At 31.4% G+C, this 23,837-nt stretch overlaps 1 protein-coding gene and 1 non-coding gene across 4 annotated transcripts in view; one reads left to right on the top strand and one right to left on the bottom strand.

Annotated features, from left to right (window-relative positions):
• Positions 1-3,049: 3,049 nt before the first annotated feature.
• Trnaf-gaa lies at positions 3,050-3,122 on the top strand. The gene has a single exon. It is a non-coding gene; the product is annotated as a tRNA-Phe (tRNA).
• A 5,265-nt stretch (positions 3,123-8,387) lies between these two features.
• LOC120770902 (putative inorganic phosphate cotransporter) overlaps positions 8,388-23,837 on the bottom strand; it is a 79,138-nt gene continuing 63,688 nt past the window's right edge. Inside the window, exons 1-7 of one of the 3 annotated variants that reach the window (XM_040098573.1) lie at positions 21,739-22,328; positions 10,387-10,565; positions 10,198-10,287; positions 9,599-10,072; positions 9,175-9,457; positions 8,861-9,102; positions 8,388-8,751 (exon numbers count right to left, since the gene is read on the bottom strand). In XM_040098573.1, the coding sequence (XP_039954507.1) occupies positions 8,497-8,751; positions 8,861-9,102; positions 9,175-9,457; positions 9,599-10,072; positions 10,198-10,287; positions 10,387-10,565; positions 21,739-21,841 (1,626 nt within the window). In that variant the 5' untranslated portion in view covers positions 21,842-22,328 and the 3' untranslated portion in view covers positions 8,388-8,496. Of the gene's footprint in view, positions 8,752-8,860; positions 9,103-9,174; positions 9,458-9,598; positions 10,073-10,197; positions 10,288-10,386; positions 10,566-21,734; positions 22,329-23,837 lie in introns of those variants that run through there. The other 2 variants (XM_040098575.1, XM_040098574.1) reach the window with 2 other exon arrangements.

The following is a 23,837-nucleotide window of genomic DNA, read 5'->3' on the forward strand; positions in this document are numbered from 1 at the left end:
AGTATGTATATGTTCTCAAGAGACATGTTATAATCAGTATTCATATGTATGTATATGCGACATGTAGCTATAAATGACTATAAAATAGTAGTCCAGAACGCTATCATTACTTTGACTACGACGGTAATATGATTTGACCTAATGAGAGCCTCACTTTCGTAATATATACAAGCGAGTGTAAAGAAATATCTCTACAAAAACCCTACCATACTGATTGCTTTAACATGATTAAAAATTTGTACAGAAAATTCCCCTGAAATTTGTTTCTGCGTACGCCGCTGTTTCTCAATACATTTATATACAGTAATGTGCAATAAAAAACACCTAAAATAACCAAATTATTTTAAAACTTAGCTTATGCGACGGCATTTATTTTTAAGCTTCCCCAGTTTGTTTTAGTTTTGTAGTAATCGGTAAGTTCAAGCTCAGGTAGCCTCATGAAAAACTTTGTTTTTGATATGTTAGCAGGCCAGTTGAAAAGTGCCAGCATAGCAAACAAATTTTGTGCCAAAATTCGTTTATTTTATTCAACATATAGTAGTTCCCTTCAAGGTTGATACACTGATTATAGCGACCCTCCAACTTTTCGATATAATTTTTGTGGTACGATTTGTCTTTTGCTTCAAAATAGGCCTCGGTTTCGACAATCACCTCTTCACTCGACGAAAATTTCTTCACAGCGAGCATTCCTTTGTGATCTCAGAACAGGCAATAGTCGCTGAGGACCAGATTTAGAGAATACGGTAGGTGGGAGAAATTCGAAGCCAAAGTCGTAGATTTTTGGTATCGCTTTCACTTACTTGTGACACGGTCGGTTGTCTAAGTGAAGCAGCCTTTTATTTTCGATCGTTTTTCGTCGATTACGTCTTTCAAACGGTGCAATAGCGGTATGTAATAGTCATTGTATCCGGTGCTTCCTTAGTTCAGGTAGTCAATAAAAATTTTTCCATGCTCATCCCAAAATACAGGCGCCATCATAACCTTGCTTGCCGACTGTAGTCCTTTTCCACGCTTTGGATCGGGTTAGTCTTGTGCAGTCCACTTGGATGACAATCTCTTCGACTTCGGAGTGAAATTAAGGAGCCAAGTTTATCCATAGTCAGATATCGATGCAGAAACTCGAGTTTATTACACTTGAACATTTCCAATACTGCCCGAATCATCGAACCGTCGCTTCAAAAGTGAGCTCGCGTGGCAGCCAGTCTGCACAGATTTTTCTCATGTCCAAATTTTCGTGAATGACATGATAAAAATGTTCAATTGATATCTTTAGAGTGTCTGATAGCTCGAAAAACTTCACTTTAAGGTCGTCCAAAATTATTATGTGAATTTTTTTTTTGGGACTTTTTCAGCGGTTACAATCTCTTTTGAGCGTTCACTGCGTCCGTCGTCTTCGGTGCTCATTTCACCACGTCTAAGCTTAGTATACCAGTCCTTGATGGTTGATTTTCCCAGAACAGTTTTCGAAAACTCGTCAGCAAGCCAAGTTTTTGCTTCAGCTGTAATTTTTCCTTACAAAAAGTTTTATTTTATCAAACCGCGAAATTCCTTTTTACCAATTTTTTTCACAATGACTAAAGTTGCTTCACTCTAAATTATGTAATTCACAAACTATTGATCCGGCAGCGGTCAAATTTACACACGTGCCTCTTGAAGGTTAGTGCTTACTAAAAATTATATGGATTTCTTTCGAGTAGCGTCATCGCGTCATCTATGTATCAGTCCGGGAACTTTTCATTTGAACTCTTATCTTCACGAAATTTATTACAAAGCATACATATGTATCTATAATCTCGGAAGCAATTTTTCAGATCGGACAACTACAGCGTATAGCTGTCATACAAGCTGTACAATCGAATTCAAGTACTCTTACGGAAAATTTTTTATTTGACAAGGTAACTTAACGAAATATGGATTGAATTATTCTTCAAAGTAATGCTATAATTTCTGAGTAAATTTATCAGATCGGATAGCTTATAGTTCCTTTTTCTTGTAAAGGGTTTTCTATGTATCTTCGTAGCCACCGAGGTTAAAGTTTTTTATCACAAGCTTTAACACTTACATTATGTTGAAATATTCACTGTTTTTATTGTTGTGATTATACAATTTTAATTAATTTTATTCAATTTTAATTTTCCATTTAATTGTTTTTTTTAATATTTTATATTTTTTTATTTAATTTTTTTTAAAACTTTTTTTAAATTTTTTTAACTTATTTTTTTTGTATTTTTTTTAACTTTTTTTTATTTTTTTAAATTATTTTTAATATTTTTTTAATATTAAATTTAAAAATTTTTTTTTTTTTTACTTTTTATATTTTTTTATTTTTTTTAATTTTTTTTTAATTTTTTTAAATTAAATTTTTTAATTTTTTAAAAATATTTTTAATATCAATTTTTTTAATTTGTTTTTTAACTTTTCATATACATATTTTTCATATTTTATTTTACTCTTTTACTAAATAATATAGTATTTTCAAAACTCTTACTTCCATATATTATCCTTTAAGTGCGTTGATGTTATAAGTCTCCTCTCTAGCCAACTAACAAACTGCAAATGTGCTATGCGTTAGTTACTGAAGCGAGCTAATATATCTCTTTATCAATAAAACATACTAATATTCAATTAAAACGTTTTACATTCAATTAAAATCGCATCAATTGCCTAAAGTACATATGTATGTATATTTTCCCGACGATAAGAAAAAGGGCGTGTTAGAACATGTCTAATCCACTTACATGTGCATATCTACGATACATTGATATATTGGCATGCTTCTAGGCACTCTCACTTCTGCCCATAGGAATCGAGCACACATGTCTCCATCCATATACACACAGATATGTACATATATATATCCATATATACACATATATTACATACTACAATTTCAAGCTTTTATATTTAGTATTGCTCGTACTTTCAAAAGCTTTCCTTAATACTTAGCTAAGTTCCAAACCACAAGCACACAATTTAATGTAGCGCTAATGTCACCTTCGTTGCGTGCGTCGCGCTCACTTCAACGACATTCAACTCAAAGTAAATATCTGCCGAAATAGCTCAGTTGGGAGAGCGTTAGACTGAAGATCTAAAGGTCCCCGGTTCAATCCCGGGTTTCGGCAGTCAAATATAATTTTTTAATTATTTCAGAAACTAAATTAAAATAAATTTAATAGGGAAGCGAGAAAATTAGAGCAAGATATGTATGTATAGACATGACTTATTTATTTAAACAAACTTGGTCAGCAACAAAGAGTGTCTTGTTTATTTGCGTTCGTTTGCTGACGTTCGCATTTCCACACGAGTATACAAATAGCCGAGCAGCAAAAAAATATCAAACTCTTGCCGACTAATTCGTGCTACTTACCATAAATAATTTGTTTTACGTAAGGTGTTTTGTGGAATTCAATATGCCGCTGATATTCAGCTGACAACAGCAAATACGAAGAAGCTTCCATGGACATTGGCACGTGCATTTGAATGTGTGTACTCAAGTAAATCAATAATAAATGTTCTCGAACGAGTAAAACGTTAATTGGAGTACCTGCTTTGTGATCACGAGTGACAGACAGAGCGGATGTTTTGTATAAATTAAAATGCTGTCGCATAAAAATAGCAACAAAAAAGGGAAAAAATGTGAAATAAACAATCAAAGAAGAAGCGCTCGCCATTCTGAAAAGCCAGTTCATTGAACTTCCCTACGAAATCGAATTGTAACCTCGACAAACAAATCACAAGTTGCATTAAATGTGGTTATAAATAATACTCGCTTGACCTTCAGCTAGGAAATAACGGTGCCATTTGGAGGCAACAGACAAGCCTCCAGATTGTGGGTTTTTAATTGAAACAATATACCATATAATCTTACACGTTTTGATATATAAATAGTGTTTCCGTAGATAGCCGTTATCGATTCTGGTGCAAAAAAAATCCACAAATTATTGATGAACAACCATTACATACACCCGAATTGACAGTGTGTTATGGTTTTTGATTTGGTGGTATCAGCGGTCGGTACTTTTTTCGAAATGTTGCTGACCATCACTCTCAATGGAGAGCGATGATAACAAAATTTTTATTGCCGCAATTGGATGAAGTTGAGCTTGATCACAGCTGGTTCCAACAAGATGGGACTACGTGATCTTGATCTTGACAACAGCTGGTTCCATCAAAATGGGACTACGTGCCACACAGCACGTGCAACAACCGATTTATTGCGAGAAAAGTTCGGAGATTCGATTATTTCAAGGAGTTGTGGCATTCAATGGCCTCCAAGCAATTTTGATTTAACACCATTAGACTACTTCGTGTGAGATCATTTGAAGTCACTGGTCTTTAGCAATAAACCAGACTCTCCGCAAGCTTTGGAAGTCAATATTGAATCATCAATAGGATGACATACGACTTGATTTAGTGGAAAAAGTACTCGAATATTAGGTGCAACGAATTCGTTACTGCAATAAAAGTTGTGGTGGCCATTTGAGTGATGTTGTAATAAGAACATAACTGCATCGATTGTACTTCACATTAAATAAAAAAAAACATTTGAATTTCCTTAACAATTATTGTATTTTTTTATAAGAAATCATATTACTCTTATTGGAAAATTTTTTACTTAAAACATCTGCATTATGTTAGGTTACTAACCGGCTGTCACACCTTACATATACTGGTCGTAAAAATGCCAAATGGAGGTTCAGCATAATTTGAGTTGAAGTATTCGTCATAAAGAGCTTCCTCGTTTCTTGCGAACTTTAAGAGGACAAGAGGACTTCATATCTAATTTTCATTCTTTATGTAGTCCCTTGAACTGTGAAGCTGGACAGAAGCGCAGGCGGAATTTCAGTGTCTCTCCCATACCTACTTACCGATAGCGTGCTTTCTTACACATAATAGAGGTGCTACTGCATGTTCTTAAGGCAATTCATCTCACCCTGATCTATCTGTCAGCCATTTCGGAAACTTCATTATGTTTCGTTTTTAACGACTTTCGTATCCCCTGTCTGGTTCGGTAGCCTGACGGATGCCACTTTTGACAATCTCATCATTTATTTCGTTTCTTGAAATTGATTTGTTGTCTAGAACCCTTCTGAAGACTTCTCTGACGCAATGCGCTGCATCTATAGTGTATGTATATAAAGGGGAATGGAGTCATATTTAAAAGTTCATGCAAGTGAGGAAAGTTCTCCGACTGCCATACACTTGAAAGTGGCCTGAAATTATAATTTACATATGGCTCAAGCAGCTCACGACTCCCAGTCGTATAGCAAGTATCATCTGGGTAGCCGAAAGAACATCCGCTTGAAGGCGAACTAAAGTGAGAATGCGAAACATCCCTCCCTAGGGTTGTGCGCTGGGTTTGGCGGCCCGCCAATGAAAAGGCTCTCAATGAAAAAATAAAATAAAATTAATTTATGTAAGCATCATCTGTTATCTTAAGGGAAGTATTTGAGAACCAAAGTATAGTCTATGGAACAGACGGTGTTTCGACTGTATGTAAATTATAAAATACCATTTTATAATCGATACTTTATCGGTTCTTTATACATATATCGTTTAATAAAGCGATTGCCAGTCATTCCACAATCACAACTATAATGAAGACCTTAACTATAAGTATGACAGGAATTATTGTTGCGAAGCTTTCAAAGAACTTCCTAATAATTTTTGGTTCTTACTAATAAATAGATTGGTTTGTACTCCTCTTGAATATTGTATATATTGAACAGGGTATGTTTAGTTTGCCCCGAAGTTTGTAACATCCAAAAGGAAACATCAAGGACCCTATAAAGTATATATTGTATATAAATGATCAGCGTAACAAGCTGAAAGTTAGCCAAGTCCGTCTGTCTGTCTGCCTATCTGTATATGTATATACGAACTAGTTCCTCAGTTTAGATATCAATATGAAATTATGCTCAAGTCGCGTTCTCTCCAAGACGCTGCTCTTTTGTGGAAACCGGCGATATCGCCTAGCTATTGTGTATAGCTGCCATAGAAATTGAACGGTCGGAGTTAAGTCCTTGTATGGGAAACTTCTTCATTTGAGGATATATCTTCACGAAATTTGGCATGGATTATTACCCAAGGCATCTCTACAATCTTCGAAGAAATGGCATAGATCGGATCATTATAGCACATAGCGGCATTACAAACCGACCGGTCAATATCAAGTTCCGCAAGGCATCTTTTGAATTTGCCAAATTTTCGAAAATACCCGTGAAAAGAGGATCGACACACACTAGCTCTTTATCGAATTCAAAGTTTTTTTGCCAGCACGAAAAGCAGCTGTCTTTATGCCGTTATCTCTGAATTTGATATTGCCACAAAACTAATGCGACTGTGTAAACTGACGATGAGCAATACCAAAAGCTCCGTCAGGATCGGGAAGGACCTCTCCGAGTCGTTCGATAACAAACGAGGTTTCAGACAAGATGACTACCTTTCGTGCGATTTTTTCAATCTACTTTTAGAGAAAATAATTCGAGCTGGCGTACGCCGATGATATTGACATACAAAATTGGCCTCAGCAACCGCGTCGTTAGTTCTGCTTTCACCAGACTAGATAAGGAAGTGAAGCAAATAGGTTTGGTTGAGAACGACGAAATATCTTCTGTAATCAAACAAACAGTCGTCGTACTCGTGACTAGGCTCCCACGTCACTGTTGACAGCCATAACATCCAAGTTGTAGATAACTTCGTCTATCTTGGAACTATCGTTAATACCAACAACGAAATCGAACACAGAATGTCTCTTGCCAATAGGTGCTACTTTGGACTAAGTAGGCAAGTGAGAAGTAAAGTCCACTCTCGACGAATAAAGAACAAATTCTACAAGTAACTCATCATGCCCGTCTTGAGATATGATGCAGCGGCATGGAGAATGACAACATCTGATGAGTCGGCATTAAGAGTTTTAGACAGAAGGGTTTTCCAGTAGATTTATGGTCCTTTGCGCGTTGCTAACGGCAAATACGCTAGTCGATGAAACGATAAGCTGTACGAAATACATACATATATGATGACATTGACTTAGTTCATCGAATTAAGAAACAATGGCTACGCTGGCTATATCATGTCACCCGAATGGATGAAAGCAATCCAGCTCTGAGAGTATTCGACGGAAGAGGAAGACCTCCACACAGTTGGAAAAATGAGGTGGAGAAGGATCGGACACACTTGGAATCTCAAAATCGCGTCAAACAGCGAAAACGACTGGCGCGCTGTAGGAAGACTAGACTATAACCACGTAAGCGGTATCTACGGCAATAAGGAAAAAGTTATAGGCTCGATGCAACCGATGTTAACCTTTTTTTCTTGTATACCATATTTCTAAAACATGTTTTATGCCAAAATTTCAAATAAGAAACACTTTGTTTGGTGTTTTAAACTCTCTTCGAGTCATTTTTTTGTGTTTTAGTTTATTTGATTTTGAAGTAAATTTCTTACGTTTTGCTAAACATTCTCGTAGTTCTTAAAGATTTTTGGAAATTATACATATGTCTTCAATCAATGATATTGTAACAAATGGAAATATTTTTTTAGCATTTCGTCTTACAAATTAGATTGTCACTTATACTGTTTGTTGGCTTGTTTCGCATTTGTCCGCTTAGCCTACGCCTCACTACAATTCTTCCAGCAACAACTTTATAACAAATGTATAAAATAATTAATTTTAATAGTAAAGTTGTATGTAGTATGTATGTTTATATACACACATACATACTTTTGTATATGTATGATTGTTACAATTCCAGGCGTTAAGACATTTTTGCGTTGAAGGCATTGTTCGGTTTTACTTTCACTACTTTTTTTAAACAAAAAATAATATTTTCTTTATAAAATCAATTCACAAATACATTAAAAGCGCTAACAGTGCGAACATTCATACATGTGTGTGTGTTTGTATAAATATAAATTAAATGTTTTTTTATAAATTACTCTTTAAACTTAACTTTAAATAAATAAACAATTCACGGACCAGGTCCATAAAAACTTTACATTTGCACTTTTCAAAAGCAAAAAATTAAAGAAAATCACTAAGTTGGCACCATTAGCGTATTATATACTTCAGATGCGTTGCATAGTTTTAGCGGCAACTGTCTTTTATCGATAAAATTTTCATTCAAACTCGGCTGGGAGCTGAGCACGAAAAATTCTCCGTTATTTATTAATGCTGACTCTTGCTTTTTAAATTTATTTCTTATTTTGCACGCTGAGTACCGTTATCACACTACTTTTATCATCTCTTACTTACGGTACATTTTATTTTTAATTTTTTTCTAAGCTACACACATTTCTCTCGCACTTAAATTCACTAAGCCTTAATCATTACTAAAGATAATAAAAATTAGACTGCTTAAATAACTAACTGTCTGTCTGTTTGTTGTCTAACTAGCACTAGCCGCGAAACTACAGCTTCGAATTACTAAAAAAAACACAACCGAATATACTAGAACGGCGCTCAGTTGTGGCTGTCTAGCGATAGACGTGTGCTCAGTGACCCGTTTCGTTGATATTCCCCGCCGCCAAGGTCAGACCATTATCAACGCCGGTTAGGAAACGTGGATTCGCGCCATTCGAGGTCAGTGTGGTGGTGCCAGGTGCAATGGCGGATGGTTCCTTGACATCAGTGGCTGGATTGTCCCACCATTGACGCTCACCGGAACCGAAGATGTTGTAGAAGGTGGCGCAGAAGATATACACGAAAGCGGCGATGAAGAACACGATCTGCCATTGACCCATAGTAGGCTGGAGAGTTGGAAATAAAGAGAAGGTGAGAGAGAGATGGAAAAATTTAGTATTTATTGCGCACACAAAACAAGTCTAAGCTTAAAATCATACTCAAAACAAAACTTACCTTATTGTTGATTAAGTTACCGGCGGCAATGGGCGCCAACAGACCCGCCAAGTTCGCCGAACAATTTGTGATGGCCATCAGGAAACCGGCAAAACGTGGCGACAGATCCAAGTGATTGATTTTGAAGCCAGAGTAGATACCACCGTTCAGACCCACACCCACCGTGAGTATGGCAAGTGTCAAAGCACGATCACAGCCTGTGTACGAGGCGGCAATAAGGGCCAAACCTGGACCATATTGACCTATAGCGCGCATGAGAATACAAATAATTAGTAAAAAATTAATTTATTTCTTTTCGCCGCCAGTTTACTCACCAATACTGTTGATAATTTTGCGTGTTGTTGTGTGTGTGAAACGATTTGATGAGATCATCCAATCGGCAATAACCGAAATGAACATTGAGAAGAGCCACATAGCCAAGTAAGGTAGGGATGAGAGCAAGCCGTTGGCTTTCAGTGAGAAGCGCAACACTTGTTTCATGTAGGTGGGCAATTCAGTCATTAGTGTCTCGTAACCGTAGTTGTGACCCATGTGCGCTAACAAGATGGCGTAGAAAGGCAGGCACTTTAAGATGGACTTGAAGGGAATTGCTGGCACCTATAAAAAGTGAAAAAGTCGACAAAAGTTTATTAAAAGTACACTTCAGACATTCCTCTAAACTTCATACTGCTAACAGAACAAAGCTCAAGAGTCTAACTGATTTTTTAGCACACTTGCTATGTTTTAATAGACACCTACCTTCTGATCGCCAGTACCCCATAGACTAGTGTTGATGTAGTTCTTCTCCGCCTCATCGATGCGTGGATGCGATGAAGGATCCTCATAGACAAACCACAAGAAAGCTATCGACCAAATCGTACCAACAGCGCCGAAAACATAGAAAATCGATGGCCAACCGCCAGAGAAACCATACTCGGCCAACAAACCGGACAACGGCATAGAGATGATGGTGCCGAATTGTGCGCCCGCATATACCGCTGCACCCATACGTGAGCGCTCATTGGGTGGTATCCACTTGGCGAGCAGCGCGTGTGTGCATGGCACAATTGGACCTTCGCCGAGACCCTGTATGAAGCGTACCGCGCAGAGACCATAGACGCCACCTTCGTAAGCGGCAACGGGCACGAGGAAGGCGAACACGGAATTGACAAGCATACCCCAGCCAAGGAAATTCATGGCGCCGTATTTTTTCGCCAAAATACCGAAGGGAATCTGTAGATGAAAGAATACGAAGAAAGTGTTTATAATGAGTTTAGTGTTACTACATTTTCGTTTAGCGGAAAATGTGATTTTTTCCATGAACTTATTGTTGTTGTGTTATTGAACTAGCTACTCACTTGGGTCAGCACATAGCCGTAAAAGAACGAAGATAATATGTAGCCCTGTAAACTGGAGCTCCATACAAAGTCGCCGTCTTGTCCATTTTCCTAAAGGTTAAAAGAAAATAATTATTAAATATCATTTGCTTCTAATTTTCTAGATTTTCCAAGGGGATTGTTGTGCCATGAAGCGGCTGATTTACTTACCACAACTGTTAGATTTTGATCTGGGCACTCATCGTCATAGATATCCTCTTGATCAGCTGTGATGGCGGTGTGATTTACCATCGCCACAATGGCTACGGACATATTTGTACGCATCACATAGGCATTGGCCATGCCCAGGAAGAGCATGAAGGTGACAAAGTATCTTGTTGAGAAACATCCTGAAAAGAATCAAAGGGGTAATTGTGGGTCAGTTAAGCTAAGAATGAAGATTATCGTTTCATTGGGAGGTTAAATCTATGTATGTATATTAAATTTAACTAATTTTATTTTTTATTTATGTAAGCACTGAAATTTGCAATTTACTTGAGTCTTATATAAATTTTTGATATTTAAAGAGCGTGTACTAAAAAAGTACCAAAATAAAGTCTCCTCACTATTGATTGATTTTTACTCGAGGATTTCACTGCGACCTTAGGTCTATTGTGCCCCACTATGATAAGTTTACTAGTTCTTGTGCTAAAAGTGTACTAAAAGCGTACTGCAAAGAAATATTCTACAAAACGTGGAAAAAATTCTGATTTAATGTATTTTTGTTCTCCTCTTTTATGATTCTGTAAGGTTTTATGTTTAAGTACTTCAAACTAAACAAGAAAGTAGGACAAAAGGTTGACTAAAAGTACTAAAACTGTACTAAAATAAGAAAAGAGTACTAAAAATTGGAAAAGTATACTAAACGTTCCAAAAGTGTAATCAAAGCATGCTGAAATTGTACCAAAAATATTGAAGTGTAATTTCAGTACTAAATTTTAGTATTAGCAATATACTAAAATACTAAAGTTAAATTGAACAGAAGTGTACTTCAAATATTAAACGTGCTCAAAGTGTACTAAAAATGTACTAAAAGTTCTAAAATTCTACTAAAAATTCTAAAAGTATACCGAAAGTACTAGAGTGTACTAAAAGTACTAACAATGTACTGAAAATAATAAAATTTAATTTAACAAAAGTGTATCTAAATATTAAAAGTGTTCTAAAAGCGTAATAAAAATTCTCAAGATGTACTAAAAGTACTAAAAATACTAAAATAAAATTTAAAACAAGTGTACTACAAATATTAAGTGTTCTCGAAGTGCGTTAAAAATGCTAAAAGTTTTAAAAGTGTAAAAAAAATTCCAAAAGTGTACTGAAAGTACTAAAAATGTCCTAAAAATACTAAAAATGGATTAAAACAGTGTACTATATATATTTAAAATTTCCTAAAAGTGTAATAAAAATGATAAATGAATACTAAGAGTTCTAAAAATGCTAAAAACAAATTATACAAATGTGTACTAAAAATGCTAAAAGCGTACTAAAAGTTCCAAAACTGTGCTAAAATTTTAAAAGTGTATCCAAATTACTAAAGTGTACTAAAAGTACTAACAATGTAATAAAACTACTAAAACAAAATTTAAAGAGTGTACCAAAAATATTAAAAGTGGTCTAAAAGTGTACTAAAAATGCTAAAAATCTACTAAAACTTCTAAAAATTTGCTAAAAATATTAAAAGTGATCTAATTATTCAAAAATTTACAAGTGAAAATTTAGAACATCGCTCGTTTAAACGGCAGCTGTAGTGCTTGAAAATCTCTTTTTAGTACATCTCACTATTACTTTTCCATTACTATTATAATTTTTCAATGAGATTGCTTTGCCTTTTGGTACTCCGCCACCATACGCTAATTTGTTATTTGATTTACATTTGTATCTGAAAATTTCTGCTGATTCGCCATTCAATTAGCGCAGCCTCATACACCGTTAGTACTCGGTTTCGCAGCTGAGGTGCTAAAAGCTCGTGAATTCGAAGTAAGTGAGTTGTGTAACTCTGCCGCACCGTGAAAAGAATTTAGGCGGTGGCATTGCCTCGGTGCCACGTGCTTGTCATGAGATATGAGTGATGGAGAAGAAAATATTTGTTTTTATAGAAACTTGTGTATTCTTAAGTTTTTCTGTCATTTATTGGAAATTAAATGTCGTGTGCAAAATAGAAAATAATTATGGCACAGGTTGACGGATTCGCATTATATATGTACATATGTCCGCTGGTGCTGCTTTTGAGGTTATATCTGCTTGCAATTAAAATTTCCGGCTATTGATCACTGCCGTGCACCAGCGTCACTGATCTTAATCAATAAAAATGTTTTTGCACCAGAATTTCAAAAAAAGGAAATGAAATAATATTTTTCAGCTGCGCGTTTAGCAGATTTGCGAAATGATTTCTACAAAGTGTTCAGTTTAATTAAGAAAGATATATGTCTGTATATACTTAGATACTTTTGCATATAACTGTATGTGTATTTGCACTTGTATGAGCGCACATTGACAGCCTATTAAAGTGTTTTTTGAAAATGTACCAAAGAAACGTACTTTTTTTTTGATTTTGCACCAATTTGGCATGTCATGCAAATTCTGGGTAAAATCATTTTTGGCAATGGTTTATACTTTGCCGGCGGCGGAACTAATATATCGCCAGAAATAGCTGCACGCGCTACACAAATTTAGAAAAAGAGTATTGTGTTATTTTTTTTAATTCAATAAATGTTGATAGTTATTTTGGCTTTATATAAAAAGCGCTCAGTTTGAGCTTTTTCTGCCTGGTTGCAGTTAAAAGTGCCAAAAAGCTTATATTTACCAGTGAAAGCTGTTGGATGCAATAAAGGAATATGTTTTATAAAATAAAACATGGTTTAAAAATTTCATTATAGTTATGCCCATAATTGAAAAAAGCTTTGAAGCTTTCACTAAAAATATCTTTATAAAAAGCTTTGAATCTTTCACTAAATTTATCAATGCATTCATAATTTTTGGCTGTTAGATTTGTCATAGGAATATGTTTTATAAATTTAAACCCGTTTGGAAGTTCCATTTTAGTTCTGCTCATAATGGTAAAAAGCTTTGAAGCCTTCATTAAACTACCTTGAATTCATGACTTTTGGCCCCTACGCTCGTTATAAAAAATGTTTTATAATATTAAACCCATTTTGAACTTTCAGTTTAGTAATTACAATAATTGTAAATGGCTTTCAAGCTTGCACTTTAGTTATTTGCCTTTCATCATTCTTGGCAAATCAAGTATTTGATCTTTATTAAGAAATTCGAAATAAGTTTAGATTAATAAAACCACACAAAAATGTTTTAAATATGAAAGCTTCAAGGAACAAGCCTTGAAGCTTTCTATGTTTTGTGTTTTTACTTCGAAATTTGTTTATAAATCAACTTAACTGCTAAAAGACCAGAATATAATCATTAAGCTTTAAAGCTTGCACACAAAATATAAGTAATCCGCGTTTAATAAAAGTTTAGTATTTTAATAAACAAATATGTGATCCATACGAAAGAAATAATTTAAACATTTCATCAACTTTAAAAAACTGAAGGTTTCAATAAACATTTTTTTAGGTAATTGAAGATTCGCTGGATCTAGCTTAAAGATTTAAGCTCATTGTTTCAATTGTCATCTTGTGAACCTTGTATAAAGAAACTGAGCTGTTTAAAATTATATTATAGTACTTGATCCTTTACGCTTTCTCATTAACTTTAACTTTTTAAGTTTTAAAGCTACCAGGTATAAAAGCTTCAGAAGCTTTAATAATGAGTTTAATCATGTAAACTTAATTTAAAGTAACATAGCAATTAAAGATTAGAATTATGACCATGGAGCTTTTAAGCTCTCAAGCTCTGTTAGCAATTTCTATTTCAAATGTTTTATAATTTACAATTGGTGGTTTAGAATGAAGCAGCGATAATAAATGAGTTATTATTTCACTTGAGGACGTCTCTCCGTATTTCTATACCTACTTAATTTAATTTGGTTTCGAATTAGTATGTATGTGAAAGAAATTATCTTTATGTGACATTATCAATAGATATTCTATTTATCTGATACACATGTCCTATCAAATCTAGATATGCATACACTCCAACCATGGACTGACAGCACTTGTATTTTATCGCTAAAACAATTGGCTTGATTTCATTAAGCGCTTCATTAATAACAATAAACCACAAATAAATGCAAAAATTCAACTATCAGCAAAAGTATGGCGAAAAACAATTTCGCAATCAGCCAAACAATATATAAAAACAAGAAAAAAAAACGAAAGCGACAACAACAGCTCACTAAGTGATTACTTAATTTCCTCTGCGAAATATGAGGGTTAATGGTAGCATATTTAAGCGCACACTTATGATATATACATACCTATCTATATATGAAGAAATGTATATATATGTACTCATATGTATGTATATTTACTCTTAAGCATGTGTATATATAGAAGTGTGACACAAAAAGTGCTTGCTTAAGCTTTTAGTGTCTGTCAATTTCCGCAGACGTCAGCGTGATAGTCGAGCACACGTGCATGACGGCACCAATGGAAAGCAACAAGCGTCCCACCGCTTATCTACTCGCCGGATAATGAGTGAAAATTCTTGGCAAAAAACTCCAAAAAAAAATATAAAAGATAATAAACTGAGTAGAATCAAAGAAAAGATTATGTGGTAAGCGGGTAGGCATATGAGTGCTTATGTATGAGTATATAGTACGCTGTGCATATGTTGGCTGTACATTTGCGTTTGCATTTCGAGAACTGATTACCATATATTTATATCTGTGATTGTGTGAAAGTATATGCAACCACAATCATCACCCATTATAACGGTAAAAATATGACAAAAAAATAGAAAAAATTCATTTAATATTTATAATAAAAAAATTAAAACGGTAAAAAATCAGTAAAATAAAAAAAAGAATTAATAAAGATCGGAAGAGCACACGTAAAACTAAAGTCAAATTATTCGAAATCTGTATATGCAATTTTATAAAAAGTAAAAAATATAAACAGCAACATGTAATTAGAAAAAAAACTAAAAAAATTTAAATGCAATTTTATAGTAAAAAAAAATAAAAATATATAGATCGGAAGAGCAAAAATTTAAAATAATTAACTTAAATAAAAAAAATTATAAATATATACTAAAAATATATATATACTTATAAAAAAAAAAATATAGCAACAACAACATGATATTAGAAAAAAACTAAATTCAATTTTTAGTAAAAAAATTAAGTTAAATAAAAAAATAAATAAAAAATATCTTAAAATAAAAAATAAATAAAATATTATAAAATTTAATTAAATCATAAAAAATAAAAATTTATATAAAAATAACTAAAAACAAAAAAATTAGTAAATAAAATTAAATTAAAAAAATAAAATCAAATATAAAATTAAATATAAAATTAAAAAAAAGAACTAGAATGAAAAATAATAAATTAAATTAACACGAAATAAAAATAACAAGAACTAAATTATAAAAACACAAATAAAATATTATAAATTAGTAGATAATAAAATTTAATTTTTTTAATTAATTTTGTTGTAGAAGTATAAGCAATTCCACTATAGATTGTATTTTCAATAAAGTTCTTCAAATGTTATTCTACAAAGATTTAATTTTTTGTTAATAGTTGTACAAAAAAAATCTTAAATCAATTAAATTTCTACTTTACAAAAATTGTAGAAAAAAATTATAAAAAAAAAAATTTTATTAAAAAAAATAAAATCTTAAAAATTCGAAAAATTTTACTCACAAATGATGCAATATTTATTACAAGTTACTTTTTAAAAAGTATGAACATATTTGAAAACACTTTTGAAAAAAAAATTTAATTGAGATTTTTTATTAAATTTATGCGGAGAAAAATTTTTGAAAACTATAAAATTGTGAAAACAATTAAATTAAGTTTTAATTAAATTTCAATCTGTTGTAAAACATGATAAATGTTATTTTAAGTGGAATGAAAAATCTAAAATAAAATATTGAATATGCGAATTTAACAGAAGTAAAGAACAAAATATACATATATGTAAATATATACATTTTTGTTAATATATTTTAAAACTGTATGCAAATGTATACAAAATTTTAATTAAAAATTCAAAGTAGTATTTTCAAAAATTATGTCTATTGAAGAGTCAAAAATTTTTTATATATTATTAAACATTTTTTTAATTTTATAAAACAAAAATTCTTCAATCTCGAAATATAGATATTTCCAAATCTTTCTAAAATTCATTAAAATTTTCAAGTATTTAAAAACAAAATTATATTTCTATTGCTAGGTGCGCTTGATTATACACCTTAAAATTTTAAATATTAAAGCATTCCGACCTATTTCGTTTGCACTCACAATCATAAAAATAAAATAATCCAAAATCTGTATTTCGGCGATAAGAGTTTACATAATTATTATATAAAAATAACAAAAAATAAACATTTTTATTTCCGCGATAAGAGTTTGCATATACAAACACCATCAAAATGTTTTCGTGGAATATGACTCAAGATTGAAAGGCACATGTTGTTCAAAATAATTTATATGGAGGCGTGCTAATGCAAACACGGCAAACACGAACTACGCTAAAGTCTCGTGCTAAGCAAGCAAGCATAAAGAAATCATGCTGTGTAACCAAGCAATACCATAAACACACACATACAAACAATTTTTATGGAATACATGCTTAGAAATATTCCATATAACGCTCGAGACGCAAAGTGACAGTCAGAACACATGGAATTTTTTTATGATTATCCCAAGAAAGACTAACAAAATCTTCATTGTCTTATGATTATAACGAGAAAGACCAACAAAGTCTCATATAAAAATTAGCAAATCTCTGTAGCAGATATAATGTAAAGTGTTGTCAGGAGTGCGGAGAAATATGCGCGCCAGCAATAGTATATAGAACGGGCGAGTCACCTGCTAGCGCAGCTAATATTTACAAAGATTTGTTTGAGTTGCGTTGTAATGTTTACAAGTGCAACAAGCGTATAGCTAACAAAACAAACGCGGGCATATACAAATATGACTAATATTATGGCAACAGCTCAAATTCCGCTTAAAAGCAGAATCAATGCAGGCATTTGAAAAAATATTGTTTAAAAAAAAGTTATTAAAAAAAATGTGATAGAAAAAATCAATATGAGGCGGCAAAAGTTATTAAGCGTACAGTAAGTAAGTACAGTTGAGTTAGCTGTGTAGTTTTAATTGTGCTTAACTCTCCACTCAACGAAAACAGAGTGCGACGTGACGTATACGCAACATTGAAACATAGAAATATGTCGGCTGCTTAGTCTACTGTGCTGTTGGGCAGTCGGTGAGTCAGTCAGTTAAATCGACTGTTATTTAGTCAGTCTTGTTCATTTTTGTTTGCCGATGTATGTGTGTGTATATATGTATTTATATGCAGTTCTGAGCTCAGCATGCTTTCGTTTTAATTACCACAATGTTTTCATAGTTTACGCAGTTCGCAGCTTTCAAGGCTGCAACTAGCAGTAAGAGTAAAAGAATTATGAGCAACTAATGCCAATGTGAAAAAGAACAAAATAGCGGAAATACATAATAGGAAAAATAAAATAAAGCCAAAAAATATTCAAAAAGTTCAAAAATTTAATTAAATAAAGAGAAAAATAAGAATAGTAAAATTGAAGGGAAAAATTTATTAAAATTAGCTCAAATGCCAAATATAAAATAGAAAATATGTACAAAAAATGTTTAAAATAAATTAAAAAAATACAAAAAAATTTATAAAATCAAAGGAAAAAAATTAAATGAAACCAACCAACTTTAAGAAAAGTACAAAAATTAAATTAAATATAGAGAAATAAAAAAATTTGAAGCAAAAAATTTCATAAAATTAGCTTAAACGCCGAAAACAAAATAGAAAAAATATGTAAAAAATACACTTCAATTAAGTCGAAAAAAAATAAAATCAAACGAAAAAAAATGAAATTAAAATATGAAATTAAATAATGCGAGCTCAAATGCCAAATAAGAAATAGAAAAAATATTTAAAAAAGATATTAAAATAATAATAGAAAAATGCAAAAAAATTTATAAAATCATACGAAAAAAATTTTAATTGAAATATGAAATAAAATTGGCTCAAATTACTCAGCAATGACCAGACCAGGTATGCATGGCAGCGTGTAATTAGTTAATTATACAAACAGCAGCAGCTTGAAATTAAATTTTTTTAGAATTCTGAATTAAATTCTTTTGTTTTTAGACATGTGCTATAATTTTCCATACATTTGCTCAGATATGCCACCTGTGTACTTTTATAATTACTAAGTAATCTACACTGCTTAATTACCACAAAAAAATAATAATTGAGTTTCGCACATTTTTCAGTACTCATGACACTAGTGTAGTGTCATCAACTAACCATAATAATAACCACTATCAAATTTATAAATCATGCTAATGCTTTGCGACACGTGAATAACATTTTAGCCAGCTATACATTAGTCCACTACATTTACTAGCTATCAGCTGAAGTGTATTTGATTTAAGAGCTAAAATAGTAAATTAATGTATGAATTTAGATAAGCCCATATATGAAACTATGTGCTTACAAAATATATACTTTTACTAAAGCAATAAATTAGTTAAGAAATTACGCTAATATAACAATCGCAAGCATGTTTTATAGATAATGTGCTCCAATGGTTGACAACATCTCCCCTGAGCAATGACAAAAGGCTTGACTCACGCATGGCGTTGACAAGAAAAATACTTGTGTGCTAATCTCGAAGTAAATACTGACAAAATTATGCGAAAAAGTGTGTATGTACACATATTATTTTTTTTTTCTTATTCCATTTAGTGCTAAATGACTCAGATGTACTTTTTTCATGCGAGCATACATAAATCTTTTTTTTTACTTAAATTCTGTTGAGTAAGAACGAAGATTTCAAGTAAGTAGCGATAACTTTATAAGTTTAACAAAATTAGTTGTTGCTTTTGATAAAACTTTTCTCCAGAATTTAATAGTAAGTCTTTCTTTGGGTTTTTGGTTGAAAATAAATGCCGCTGAGCGGTCACCACAATTGTTAAAAGCTGATTTGTTGCACTTGTTGATAATATTTTAAGCGAAAACGTGAAGAGATGCTTGTAAATAGAAAGTGGAATTACAGTGGCTGAAATATGAAAATATTGAACAAGACAAAACATTTAAATCAAAAAAATTGAAAAAAAAAATTTTAACTGATAAAATTAATAAATAAAAAAAAATGTATTAAAATTAAACGAGTTAACCTGTTTCAACTTAAAAAAGTTTTTAAAAATTTTGCATTATAAACACTAAAAAAATTATTTGTAAATAAAAAAAGTTTTAAAGAAAAACAAATATGTAAAATTTTTGAAATTAAAGAAAATAAAAATAAAAAAAATTATTAAAAAAACGGAAAAAAATTATTAAATTAAAAAAAAAATTCATAAAAAAATTACATTTTTTTTTAATATTTATGTATTAAAAATCGAAATAAAATTTTATTTTTTTATAATTTTGTTTTTAAATCCCAAAATTGTATAATTTAGTATATTTACAAATACCGTCCATGTAAAAACAGCTTAAGTCAGCATAACCTAAAGGAATTATTGTGTTTTATATTTCAGAATTTGCTATGTTATTTAGCTCTAATTTGCCTTTATTCGAAACTTCCGATGATGTAGTAATATTTAAACTAAACCTCATACTAGTTTGGGTCTCAAATAAACTGGTCTGAGTAACCCACAGTGCCGCCACTGAAATTTTAAACTTTTAAGTTTGAGACTGTTATTAACACAAAATGTTATTTTAGAAATTTTTAAGCTAAAATAATTAAATAATTTCGCATATTTTAAATGTTTAAGAAAGAAAAAAACTTAATGTAAATTCTATTACTTTTTGGGAAAAAATTTAATAAAAAAACGTTAAATTAATAAAAAATAGTAATAAAAAAACAAAAAAAACATAATCAGATTTATAAAAAAATAATAGACATGAAAAAATAGTAAAAACAAAATAAAATTAAATTAAATTACAAAAAAATAAATTTAAATTCCATGTTATGTAATTTTTGCAATTTTTTATGTTGAAAAAATTAATTAAATTAATTAATAAAAAAATAATAATAGAAACAAAATCAGATTTAAAAAAAATTTATTATCAAAAAAATTATAATAATAAAAACAAATCAAAAAAAACAAAAACAGTTAAAAAAAAATTATTTGAAACGAATCTATAAAAAACCCAAACTCGGATTATATAAAAAAATTATTTAAAATTTTAAAAATTCATACTTTCCATTATTTTCTTAAAAAAATTAATAATCAATAAAATAGAAAATAATAAATTTAATAATTTATATAATTGCCTAATTTCCTAGTTTTGTTAAAATTACTTATAATAAGCACTCATTTAGTTATAATAACATAAAATAGAAAATAAAAATTAAACTAGGAGTATAGTATGCCTCAAGGCATGATTTTACATAAAGTTTTATAATTTCAGATTTTTTTTTTAAGGAATTTGTGATTTGTGTTTATTTGCTTTGGATTTATGCGGTATTACAAAGTATAAACGCATTTCTTTCGCAAGAAATTTTATGTATTTTTTTCAGAAAGTAAGTCTGATTAGATTTAACTTTATATCGAAGCTTAAATAAAGCAAAAAGTTTGCTTTCTCGAAAAAAATATAATTTTTTGATCGTAATCGAAAACCATAATAATAAATTATATGTTTTTATTAGATATATACTGGTTTTTTATTGCATTTTCAGTGATGTATCTTCGGCTTAGTATATTTTTAATGACATATTTGGCTCTTCTAAAAATAGTCTTTGTTGATAATGGCATCCATTAAATCACAGTCAGGAGTTTTCCTGCGGTAATACATATTACAAATTATTGGTCATAAAATTGGTCTTCGCCTAAGCAACTCAAATGTAGCTTCTCACGTATTATGTGTCACTCTAAAATTAACAGTAAAATAGTTAAGTTCGTAAGGTACCAATATTTGCCTTACATGTTTTTAAATAAAATTGAATTCCATAAGCTCGCCGTTACTGATTTTAGCAGACATATGTATGTGGGTATATTATACAATATTTTCAAAATATCACCGTATCTTTGAATGAACCTACAAAACTACACATACTATCTATTAAGTATTCTAATTTTTGTTTTTGTACATTTGCTCTCAAGGTTATTAGCTAACGATTTGCTGACGTCCCAAACCAGCCACCTTCAAAAAACGCAATAAATCGAAAAAATCATTCATGGGCTGCAGAAAGATTTCACAAATTCTGTGCGCAAAATGAATGTTCAATACGGGGAAAAGACAGCCAATAAATCGGCATAAGGCTTCCGACGACTAATTGGTACCACAGAGTATACACGCAGATATATAATTCACTAATGACCATTAAAAGTTGGTATATAGAAATATATACATATAAAACAGAAATTCACAAATATTTATTTACACACATGCATATACATACGCTTAAGCAACACATACATACGTTGGGGTTTCGTATCCTCGAAAATGTCACTCAAACGCGACTGATCCCAGACAAGGACATGGGCGCCACGTGAACGATTACACTGCTCCGATGACAGCAACATTTTTGCTTGCGTTGATGTCTGTATTGCTGACTGCTGGCAAGTATATGTATATATAAAGGTAGGTGTGTACGCGTCTGTGCGTGTTTGCGGCAAATTAAAAAACTCGCAGCGCCTTTTTTCGGGACGGCAAGTAAGCGCGTAAGCGTGTAATTTAGAATTTCTTTATTCTTAAGGCGTTAGTTGCTGTTTGGCAACTACTTTTTCTTACTTAGTAATATTTTTTTCAGTTTTGCGTGTGTTTTGGTTTCAACACTTTTTGCGCACACGTTTGAAACATTTCATATTCTACCGACTGCTTTTGCGCTGCGCGTTGCACATTTCTTTTGGCTTTCGAAGTTTACTTTATGAACTACTATGCGACACAAGCGGTGGCTAGCAACGCTTTTTTATATGCAATTTATTTGAAACTTTTGTTGTTGTTAATTTTTTGTTAACGCTGAGTCCTGCGCTCAACACCGTTCGACCGTTCAGCTGCGCGTTAATGTTGCTACTGAATTGCAGGCGTTCAATTTGAGCGCTTTTTGTGTTGCGCGTTTTCGTCGCGCTGTGCGGCCTTTTTTGTTGTAGTGTTTGGTGTGTGTGTGTGGTTGTTGTTGCGCTACGTATGTACATATATGCGCGCACGTCTATTTGTACGCCTGTTGATTTAAGTCTGCTTTGCGCCGCCTCACACTTTTACTCAATGAAGAAGGTGCACAAATACACACACAAACATATATGTACATATGTATATATATTATTTATGTATGTATGTGTGTTTGTTTGTACTCAGCGCGTCACGCGAGACTGACTTATTGCCGCTGCCGCTTTGGCGAAATACTTTTTACGTTGAGTAGCTTCTAAGTGAGCGCTGCTGTTATATTTTATTGCTCTCGTGGCTGAGTGAGTTTGTGTCTTTTTGACTTTTTAATGTGTTTTTTCTTGTTGTTTCACACAAATTTGTTTGTTTGTCGATTTGGCGCGCCTTCTTTGCCACGACTGACACATGACTGCCTGGTGTGTTAAGGCTTTTATCGTTCATTCTGATGCCACCAACGGCGCCGCTTTGCCATTTCGTGCTTGAGTTGTGCGCGCAGTCAACAACAATGACAACAACAACATAGGGAAAGCACATTCTCGCACATGCTGTATGCTCATTCGCGAAAAAAGCGCCAGCAGTCAGCAAAGCAACAGTTCAAGTGAGGTACGTGTGTTTGAATATGTGTATGTATGTGTGTACATTGAGCCAGCGAACCTTCTAAGGTTTGGTGATTGATATTGTGGACTTTTCTTATATACAGTATATTGTTGTTATAAATATTGTATAACTAAGTTTTATGGACAGAATTTTATTAAATTTATTAAAAAAATTAAAATGTTTTTTTTCTAAATTTTTTTTATTAAAATTTCAAAATAAATTTTAATAATTAATTAATTTTAATTATTAAATAAATAGTATTATTTTATAATTATTATGTAATTATTTTATTGACAATTAATTAAATCATTAATTTAAATTTTTTTAATTAATTATATCTTTTTTCCTCAAAAGGTTAATTAATAAATTTCAAATCATAAATTTTTTCATAAGAGCATTTTATTAAATAAATTATGAAATTAATATTTCTTTATTAATTAACAAATTTACAAAAATAATTATTGTTTAATTTTTATTTTTTTTACAAGAAAATATAAACCAAACATTTTATTTAAAGAATAATTAACTTAAAAATTTATGAGCAAGTTAATCAATTAATTAATGAATTACAATTAATCAAATAAATACAAAATAATAAATTAAGTAAAATGAAAAATGTATAAATTAAATTAATTAAGGTTTATAATTAATTGATTAATCTTTTTTATATAACAAAAAAAATTACAAAGTTTTCTAAAAAAAAGTATTTTAATTAATAAAAGGAAAAATAAAAGTGATCTAAAAAAATTAATTCAAATTAATATTTTATGATTATAATTATTTAATTTCAATAACTAGTTCAGTAAATAGTTTTTTAAA

This window comes from Bactrocera tryoni, chromosome 3 (genome assembly GCF_016617805.1).
Source record: "Bactrocera tryoni isolate S06 chromosome 3, CSIRO_BtryS06_freeze2, whole genome shotgun sequence".
NCBI lineage: Eukaryota > Metazoa > Arthropoda > Insecta > Diptera > Tephritidae > Bactrocera > Bactrocera tryoni.